The sequence below is a fragment of the Pipistrellus kuhlii genome, unplaced genomic scaffold, assembly GCF_014108245.1.
Source record: "Pipistrellus kuhlii isolate mPipKuh1 unplaced genomic scaffold, mPipKuh1.p scaffold_m20_p_9, whole genome shotgun sequence".
In the NCBI taxonomy this organism is placed as follows: Eukaryota; Metazoa; Chordata; class Mammalia; order Chiroptera; family Vespertilionidae; genus Pipistrellus; species Pipistrellus kuhlii.
In genome coordinates this window covers 30,323,450-30,334,208 of record NW_023425595.1, presented here as the reverse complement: position 1 = coordinate 30,334,208, position 10,759 = coordinate 30,323,450, and the positions used below count along the sequence as shown (strand labels likewise).

The 10,759-nt window shown below is 35.4% G+C and overlaps 1 protein-coding gene across 1 annotated transcript; it reads right to left on the bottom strand.

The window, feature by feature from the left end:
• Positions 1-7,467: 7,467 nt before the first annotated feature.
• LOC118713207 (olfactory receptor 52E8) lies at positions 7,468-8,410 on the bottom strand. The gene has a single exon (XM_036427608.1). It carries the CDS (start codon positions 8,404-8,406, stop codon positions 7,468-7,470), a length of 939 nt encoding a protein of 312 aa, XP_036283501.1. The 5' UTR covers positions 8,407-8,410.
• Positions 8,411-10,759: the final 2,349 nt, after the last annotated feature.

Sequence of the window (10,759 nt, the reverse complement as noted above, 5' to 3'; positions counted from 1 at the left end):
ACTTAGAACATTACAGAAAGATTGGATGCTATGTGTAGCCTGGATAAGTATAGAATCATAGAAGAATTACTTTTTTTTTTTTTTTTTTTTTAGAAAGGATAGAAGGCAGCTCTAAAAGCTGTCAGCTGAAAGCTGGTATGGCATTAAAACCTTGACCATGGTGATGCCCAATGAAAAATACAACTTCACAAAATATGGACATTAGACAAGGTCACACTGTGCTCGTGATGATGTAGTGAAGTGAAAACAAGACATTTCCATAATCATGCCTGAGAAAGAGAAAATATATATACTGCCCTCCAACCAAGAACTGTCCTCCTAGGAAATATTAGTGACTGGTTAGTTATCAAATATACCTTTAGACTCTACTCCATTCCTCTGACTTTTTACATATAAACTAGAGGCACATTGCATGAAGATTAATGCAAGAATAGACCTTCCTTCTCCTGGCTTTGCTCCTGGCTAGAGCACCATTCCTGTAGCTCCCTATTAGCAGGTGTCCCTCTCCGCCTGGCCATTTTTTGTTGGGTTAATTTGCATGCTCACTTCTGATTGGCTGATGGGTGTCACAGAGGTATGGTAAATTTGTATATTTTTCTTTTATTAGTGTATACTAGAGACCCTATGCACGAAATTTATGAAAGAGTAGGTCTTCCTTCCCCCAGCTCTCGGCACTGGCTTCCCTCTGGCACCTGGGACTTGAGCTTCCCTCGCAATCCTGGCTTTATCTGGAAGGCTGTCTGGAAGGACATCTGGTCTAATTAGCATATTATACTTTTATTATTATAGATATTATGAAGATATCCAATATATGAATTAGCCTTCTTTTAAAAACTACCTGCTTCTGAGAAACATCCCCAAAACAAGTCCAAATTCATCCTCAAACCCTTTCTTCTACACTCTGAGTCCCCTAACATTTCCTCACTGCATGTGGTGTCACCTGCTCTACCAAGTAAAAAACCCTACTTTTCCTTTACCACAATGTACTCCTGATGGTTGTTGGCTAGAGGGCACAGATATTTTCTATGTTTAGAATATCAGTGGGTCCATATGCCCACCAGAAATTGGCATTCTTGGCATTGTTTATAAACCATTCTAAAAGCTTGTAGTTTGCGTTTCCCTGACATCATCTAATGCTGCGCAATTTTTTATCCATTTATTTGCCATCTATATAATTTCCTTTGGTGACATGTCTGTTCAAATCATTTGCCCATTTTTAAAATTTTCTTATGGAGTTTGAGAATTTGTTATATATTCTGGATACAAGTTTTTTTGTTTGTTTGTTTTTTGTTTGTTTGTTGTTTTGTTTTTTGTTTTGTTTTGTTTTTGTGTGTGTGTGTGTTTTTACCACATATGTATTTTGTAGTAAATATTTTACCCCAGTCTGTGATTTCTTTTTTTCTTCCCTAAATAGTGCACTTTAAGAAAGTCAAACTCACCTTTTTTTTCTTTTAAAAATAGTGCCTTGGATTTGTTTTGTTTTGATATTTAAATAATGTATTAGTTTAATTTCTAATTTAATAAGAAAAAAGAAAGAACAGTGACTTTGGTGTTATAATTAAGAATACTTAGCATTAACCAAAGATTTCCTTTCATGTGATCTTCTAAAAGTTTTAAGTATTGCCTTTAAAATTTCTGTCACTTCTTGAGATACATGTTAATATACTATTATTAAAGCCTAACAAACTCCTAGGAAAATGCATAAGATGCTGAGTTTAGGTTAATATCTTTTTATTAACACCAAACAGATTAAAAAGCAACAACAGAATATTGCTAGTAATTCAGAAGCCACTTCATATCAGCACCCAGTTATCAGTACCTGACTTTTAACACCATACTGGTGTACCAGTTAATAATGCAGATTTTATTATCAAAGAAAACACGATAATTTCAAAAGAAACATCAAAAGTGCTTTTATTCAAAGTAATGTTCATCACCAGCTACACATTTCCTCCATCTTTTAGGTATTTTGTGGATACCATCCCAATAGAACTTTTCTTGTTTGAGGCAAACCATTCAGAGACCCAATTTTCCACTTCTTTGTATGTTTTGAAGTGCTGCTCAGAAAGTGCATGTGCCATCAATCAGAACCAGTGGTGATCTGAAGAAGCAAAGTCTGGTGAATATGGCAGATGGGTTAACACATCCCAGGCAAGATCTTTTAATGAGTCTTCAACTGGTTTTGAAGTGTGTGATGGTGCATTATCATGAAGCAAAATTACTTTGCCAGGTCTTCTAACCCATTCTGGTGACTTTATGATCAAAGTGTGGTTCAAATTAATTATTTGTTGATGGTAGCGCTCAGTACCAGGTGTACTGTTTACTAATGTGGATTTTTTTCAATAGCTGGAGTTACACTGATATATATTCGATTTGATATGTACATGTACATGTCAAATTGCAAATATCTCAACATATGTGTAACTCCATAGCTGTTTTCAATCTACTAAAACAACATCACTAAATGAAGAGTTGGGAAGAGATATACACATGGGTCTCTCTTGAGCTAAAATGAGCTGGTTCCAACATGTGTATCAACTTCTATAATTCTTAGCAAACAGTTTGAAGAAATTGAGATTATATGGCTGTTGAAACATGTCTTAAATTATTTTCTCTGAGCTATAAGATTGAGAAAGACATTAAAAGCTGTAATGGGGCCCTAACTGGTTTGGCTCAGTGGGTAAAGCATCAGCCTGTGGACTGAAAGGTCCCAGGTTCGATTTCAGTCAAGGGCGTGTACCTTGGTTGTGGGCACATCCCCAGTAGGAGGTGTGTAGGAGGCAGTTGATCAATATTTCTCTCTCATCAATGCTTCTAACTCTCTATCCCTCTCCTTTCCTCTCTGTAAAAAATCAATAAAATATATATTTTTTTAAACTGTAATGGGCAATAGACATTTTTCGAAAGAGGACGTTCAGAGAGACAAGAGACACATGAAAACATGCTCACAGTCACTAATCATCCAAGAGATTCAAATCAAAACAACAATGAGATACTACCTCATACCTGTCAGAATGGCTATAATCAACAAATGAACAAATGAATGCTGGAGAGGATGCAGAGAAAGAGGAACCCTTCTTCACTGCTGCTGGGAATGCAGACTGGTGCAGCCACTGTGGAGAACAGTCTCCTCAAAAATTTAAAAATGGAACTGCTATTTGACCCAGTAATCCCACTTCTAGGAAAATATCCCAAGAAAACGGAAACACCAATCAGAAAGGATATATGCACCCACCCCTATGTTCATAGCAGCACAATTCACCATAGCTACGATTTGGAAACAGCTTAAATGTCCTTTAGCAGATGAGTGGATTAGAAAACTATGGAATACTACACTGCTATGAAAAAGAAGAAATTCTTTCTTCAGCATGGATGGAACTGGAGAGCATTATGCTAAGTGAAATAAGCCAGGCAGGGAAAGAAAAATACCACATGATCTCACTCATTTATGGATAATAAAGAACATTATAATCTGATGAACAAAAAGATACAGAGGCAGAGAAGCATAAAACGGACTGTCAAATTATAGCTGAAAAGCTGAGGAGTTTGGGAGGGAGTAAGAAATCAACCGAAGGACTTGTATGCATGCATATATGCATAACCAATGGACACAAGACACTGTGAGGTTGGGGTTAAGGGCATGTGCCAAGTGCCAGGGGTTAGGGGAGGCCAGAGGAAGGTCAATATGAAAAAAAAAGGAGACATATTTACTACTATTTGTAATACTTTAAACAATTAAGAAAAACTTATTTCATAAATGGAGAACGCCCATTTCAAGGACCAGATCAGCCAACTACTCAATTTTATCTTATCTAAAAGACAAATTATACTTATAGTTGCAAAGATACCACTCCATTTAAAAGCTCTGGCATCAGCATTTTGAAGCCATGCATTTCTCAATAAAGTTATTCTTGTTTCTCTATACCAAGTGTACCAGTTAATAATGTGGATTTTTTTTCAGTAGATGGAATTTCACATATACATTCGATTTGATATGTATGCTGTTTTGTTGTATTGTTTTCTCTGATTACAAAAATCTGATTTATTAACTAGTACACCTAGTAGACTATGGTTCCTAACAAGGAAGCAAAGCAGACCTGAAACTATTTTTTCTTTCTTCCCTGCATGACCCACAGAAAACAATGATTCTAAGGGTAAACAATAATGATAAATCCTTGGTATTCATTTATGTGAATCTGATTTGACAATTCAGCTCTTGTGTTACCATTCCTTTTTTTAAATGTCAGAATAGATGTAATCTTTTTCTATCTGGCTTATTTGCTGTTTATACTTATAATTTGTTCGTTCTAATTGCTGTAAAGTGTTTTACTATTTAAATATATCACACTTGCTGCCGAAACCAGTTTGGCTCAGTGGATAGAGCATTGGCCTGCAGACTGAAAGGTCCTAGGTTCAATTCTGGTCAAGAGCGTGTACCTTGGTTGCAGGCACATCCCCAGTAGGGGGTGTGCCAGAGGCAGCTGATTGATGATTCTCTCTCATCAATGTTTCTAACTCTCTATCTCTTTCTATTTCTCTCTGTAAAAAAAATCAATAGCCAGGGCCGGTTTAGCTCAGTGGATAAAGCGTCAGCCTGGGGACTGACAGGTCCTGGGTTCAATTCCAGTCAAGGGCATGTACCTTGGTTGTGGACACATCCCCAGTGGGGGGTGTGTAAGAGGCAGCTGATCGATGATTCTCTCTCATCAATGTTTCTAGCTCTCTATCCCTCTCTCTTCCTCTCTGTGAAAAATCAATAAAATATATATTTTTAAAAATCAATAAAAAACATAAAAGAAAAAATAAGTAAATAAATAAATATATCACACTTGTTTTACAAATTCTATTACTAATGTACATTTGAGCTTTATCAATTATTGATTATTGCTTATAGTGCTTCTGTGATCATTGATGTATGTTCAGATGGCTTTATGCAATGCTTTTGTTGGGATATTCCTAGGGGCAGAATTTTGGTCATAGAATATATACATGATTATTTTCTGAGATATTGCTAACCAATTTTCTAAAATAATTTTAGCAATTTACCTTTCACTGGAAATATATGAAGATTCTAGTTGCTTCAACATATTGGCTACAACTTAACATTTTTCATTTTATTCATTCTGATCAGTACATAGTAGAACTTCTTAGTGATTTTAAATGTATTTCTCTTCAGGCTAAGAAAATAGAGCAACTTTTCATGTTCATTAGAAATTTGGATGTCCTCCTTTGTGAAATTTCTATTCATGTCCTTTGCTAATTTTTCTATGTATGGTATTCCTTTTTCTTATGGAATTATAGGAGTTCCTAAATATTCTGTAATACAAGTCATTTGGCTCACCTATTCTCTCCATTAATGGTAGATTTGATTAAATATGATGAGCACACAATAGAAACATACAGGTGATATATTATAGAATTGTATACTTGAAACCTATATAATTTTTATTATCACATAAAGATATCTTTATTGATTTTAGAGAGAGAAGAAAGGGAAGAAACAGTGAGAGAGAGAGAAGCATTGACGTGAGAGAGAAACATAGGTGTGTTGCCTACTGTATGTACTCTTTCTGACAAAGGATTAAACCCACAACCTAGGTATGTCCCCCAACTGGGACTCGAACCCACCACCTTTTGGTGTATGTTACAATGCTCCAACTAAATGAGCTACCTCAGGGTACACAAGAACAGAGGAAAGAAAAATAAGCACATTATCATTCTTAAATATTTCCTCTCAGAATTGACACCAGTCAGATTACTTCTACAAATACTTTATTTATAACAAGTCCCATGGCCAAGTCTAACTGCAAGAGGCTAGAAACATAAATCTCTCATGTTCCTTGAAAATATAGAGAACTAGAAATGTCAATAAGCACAAGTAATGTCCAACTTAAGTATGCCAAACACATCATTTTATTTTCATCCTTTGATTATTAAAACACATATTTGAAAGTTGTGTATTCTTCCTCTAAAGTCCTCAGACAATTTTTTCTTTCTGTGATTATTTCACCCAAAGTCTCAAGTTGCTGTAAAATGGCATTAATTTTCACATCTACTTATATCTGAATATTATATTACTTTTGCTTGTAAAGGGACCAATAGCTAAACTCCTTTGTTGCCTATTTTGATGATTAAAGCTTTCTTACCTTATCGAGAGCCAAGAGTCTTTGACTATATGGGCTAGCTTGACTTAATTAATTTGTCTGATGTCTGTTTATTAGATTTTCCTCTATTAGATTTTCTAAATACAAAAAGTAATAACTAAAGTCTATGGATATTTTAAGCAAATATGATATATAAATATCTATACAGTCTTATTTATAATATTTAGCTAGATGTAACTATAATATTTAGAAGGCAATTGCTAATTTTTTAGAAGGCAATATCTATATTTTCTTGTCAGGAAGTAAAAATTCTATGCTCATAAATGGAAAAAATAAGAAGTTTTAGGTTAAGTAAAAGAGATAACTTTGGCACACTATCTTGTATGTAGTTTCAAATAACAATTCCTTAATGGACTAAGTCAATAATTTCCATATGATTATTTTAGAAAGTGAAAACAAGTCAAATATATTTCTAGTTTTATGGGGATATCTTCAATATATTGTTCCAGTATTTGGAATATTTATTTAATATCATTACAAAGTTTCTAAAATATTCCTCCCAAATATAAATTAATATACAATCCTAGGCATAAGTTTCTTATGACATGGGATTCTGTATTTTAATCTGCCTATCATTAATATTCGTTTAATGAATATATATTTTATAATTATGCACAATTATTCCCTGCTCTATTTTTTTGTTTCTAAATGTATGCCTTCTTCTCTTTCTGTAAGTACCAGGAGCCAAAATCTGGATCATAATTTGTTATGAATAATCTGCTGATCCACACTTTATTCATCTGAAAATACAAATATTTAAAGTAATCACATCATAGAATTCACAAATGTTTAGATGTGCTAAAATCAGCAAATTATTTAGAACAGTATATGCTAATGAGTTAAATAATGTCATTGTTATTAGTTTGGTAATTCTGGCACCAAAATTACCTACAATCCTGAGCAAATTTAATTCTTCAACTTTCATATTTCCTTTGGTGATTCAGAAAGTGGACCAATTTAAAAACGACCCTATTTAATAATTTACCTCCCACCAACAGCTAACTTTTCAGATAAATTATATAACAATTATATAATTACATATATATAACAACTAAGTATCAAGTTTTCATGTGAAAAGCTGTGACTATAATAACTATATTATAAGGTAATCTTGATTATCAATATAAACATAAACCTTTCTAAAAGATGCAAACCTTAAAATTATGAAATCATCATCAATAAATTCATTATTATCCTTAAGCTCAAAGGATTATTTGCCTTTGCACATTCCCTCACTTTAAATCCCTTCTAATGAGCATATAGATAAAATATGCACAATAAAACATTCTAATACTACTGATATTTAACCATCTTTTAAAAAAATCCTCAAAACTCGCTCCCTAATCTGCTTGGTCCGGACCCCATAGATTACAGGATTGAGGGCTGGTGGAACAACCACGTATAGATTGGCTAAGATAATATGGACATATTGGGGAATATTGTGGCCAAAGCGGTGTGTCAAGAAAGAGAAAAAGGCAGGTATGAAAAAGGCTAAGATAACACCAATATGAGATCCACAGGTGTTGAGGGCTTTGAGTCGAGCCTCCCAGGAAGGCAGGCAAAAGACTGCATAGAGAATCCTGATATAGGAGAGAATAATTAGAAGCACATCCAATATTAAGAGACAAATGTTGCTAAGGCCAAACATTATATTCAGTTTGATGCTGGCACAGGCCAGACGGGCAATGCCCATGTGCTCACAGTAAGTATGAGGGATGATATGATGCCCACAGAAGGGCAGCCTCAGGAGGAGAAACACCAGCGGGCCCACCATGTACAGGCTCCGCAGAATGGAAATGCCTGCAATAATGCTGATGACTTTGCTGGTGAGGATCATGGTATATCGAAGGGGTTTACAAATGGCAATGTAGCGGTCAAAGGCCATGGCCACCAACACAATGCTCTCCATAACAGTGAAGAAGTGGATGAAGAACATCTGGGAAAGGCAGCTGTCAAAAGATATGTTCCTGAGGTTGAACCAGAAAATCCCCAGCATTTTGGGGATGGTAGCTGTGGACAGGCCCAGGTCGATGGTGTCCAACATGGCCAGGAAGTAGTACATGGGCTCATGGAGACTATGCTCAGTCTGGATCACGAACAGGACAGCAGCATTCCCCAGGAGGGCAACAAGATACACAAAGAGAAAGGGGAATCCAATCCAGACATGCCTGTCCTCTAGCCCTGGGATGCCCATCAAGAGGAATGAGGAAGGGTGGAACCGAGTGTCATTAGGCATAGACATCCTTCCTGCCTCTGTTGTTGATTCTTTATATTGGTGTTAGATAACATCTTCCCATGAAAAATGCTTGCTCCACTTCTTTTCCAGTCTCCTGGTAAAATTTAAAATTACTGTAATAGACATTTTCTCTCATTCAATGTTATTAAAACTATTCTGCCATCCTTACCTGGACATCAGATGGCTCCAGGAATCAAGCCAGTCCACTCTTCCTCAGATCTTTCCCATTGAACAAGAAGAGAGAGGAGAATAGCCATGAAGTTGATATTCAAGGTACAGAGTAGAAATAATAAAGGTCTTTGTTTTTTTGTATTTTCTGATGTTATATAACTTGTATTTAATGTATATGAAATATACTTTAGCATATGAAATTCAACACATTCTTTTATTGAGGAACTTGAAGACCATTTATCTATGTATTTGAAGACCGTTTATCTAATTTTGTGCACTTGGGGAGGGAGATCCCTCAGCCCATCCTGCACCCTCTCACAGTCCAGGGCTCTGACAGTCAGGGACACTTAGCTCCTTACTGCCTGCCTGCAGCGGAGGCAGGAGAGGATCTCATCATGGCTGCTGCACTCCCCGGCCGTGAGCCCAGCTTCTGGCTGAGTTCCTGCATTGAGTGTCTGATCCTGGTGGTCAGTGCACATCATAGAAAATGGTCATCCATCAGTCATTCAGCCATTTGGTCAATTTGCATATTGGGTTTTTTTTTATAGGATATGCATATTTTTTACTGTGCCTATATCTTTGACTATTTGATCCTGAAATCAGAGGCCACAAATTTACTTTTGTTTATTCATGCACCTAAAAATGCATCACACATACAAATTCTCAGAAAACAATGTTTCTTAAATGATTGAGTCAGAGAAAAATCATAACAACATCTAGCATACATCAAGTGATTAATAACATAGTTTCCTTCTTAGCTGGATATTCCAAAAGCCATCTTCATCCAAAATATTTTGGATCATGAATAAAGACAAGAAAATGAAGACATGTTGTACAGGGGCTTTTAAAGCTTGGGCAAACTTTGATTTACCAGTATAAAATATTCTAAATTGAAATGGTCTCATTTTTTATTGAACAAAAATTTAAATTAATTTAAGAAACTGTCTTGGGAAGTATAATCAGGTATACTTAAAGAGTTTTGCATTTTTTTTTTTTTTAGCTCCCATATTCAAGTCCATCTAAACTTACTTATACATGGAAAAGGAGGTATCACCTTGGATAGCCTTCAGATTAGAGTTTAGTAAAGCTGTCCTCTATCTAAGTCTTGATGTTTTCCTGAATGTCTCCTGTAAGTATAAATGAAAAAGGAGTTTGTTAAATGGCTCCTTATATAGTAACCAGCTTGAGTGGCAAAATCCTGGATTTATTTATCCTGAGTTCATCTTTTAAGACAATCAAGAAAGAGGAAGTTATTTATTGGCTAACTTCCTAAGTTGAAGCAATTTTGAAAACAGTGTGGAAATGGTAGTGTATGGGGCCAGTTGCCTGGAAATTGGGGGAGTTCATATTTGAGTGGTACCCATCAGAGATAGATGCACAGAAAAAAGCCTCCTTTAATCCAAAATAGGACCAGCCTGTAGCAAACAATGTGGCCCATCTGGGGCCTATTAGGAGTAGCAGAAAGAAGGGATAATTTGAGAAATTGGGTAGAAATTTAGATAGGAAATTTGAATAAAGCTTGGCCAATATTCTCACAATGTGATGAGGGTGATATAAAGATGAAATTTTAATAAATGTTGCATGATGGTAGAAAAATACAGAAAATACTATTTAGCAATGTCAGGAAACAGTTTTTATTATCATAACTTAAAGGAAATGTTACTGATGTATAGATGCCAGGGATTTTGCTAAACATCCTACAATGCACAGGGTACAAACACACACACACACACACACACACACACACACACACACACATATACAAAAAAAAAAAAAACAACCCAGAGAATAATCTGACCCACAATGTAAGTAATACCAAGATGGAAAACCCTGCCCTACACATCTTCATCTTATCTCTGCCTATTCACAGTCCCATACTGTTATGCTACTAGGAAATGACCTGAACTAGTTACATGTTATCTTATTTCTCAGTTAACTTCTTACCTTGGTCTTGAGGCCTAATAAAATAAAACAAAACAAAATACAAAAAACTTTATTATTAGTCACTGTTATGCTTCATAATTTATTAAGTCAATTTCTGTGTTCAAAAACGTACCTGCTTATCTCATTTAGTAGGCCTGAAAATGTGTTAGGTGCCAGAAAAGCATAGTCCTTGGCCTCTTGACGTTGAACCTAGCATAGAGTTGAAAAAAAAAATAGCTGAACTGATATCAAATTTTCTTCTGTG

Bases quoted from the DNA above. Each gene is read 5' to 3' on its own strand.
- LOC118713207 (XM_036427608.1), bottom strand. From the start codon at position 8,406: ATGTCTATGCCTAATGACACTCGGTTCCACCCTTCCTCATTCCTCTTG.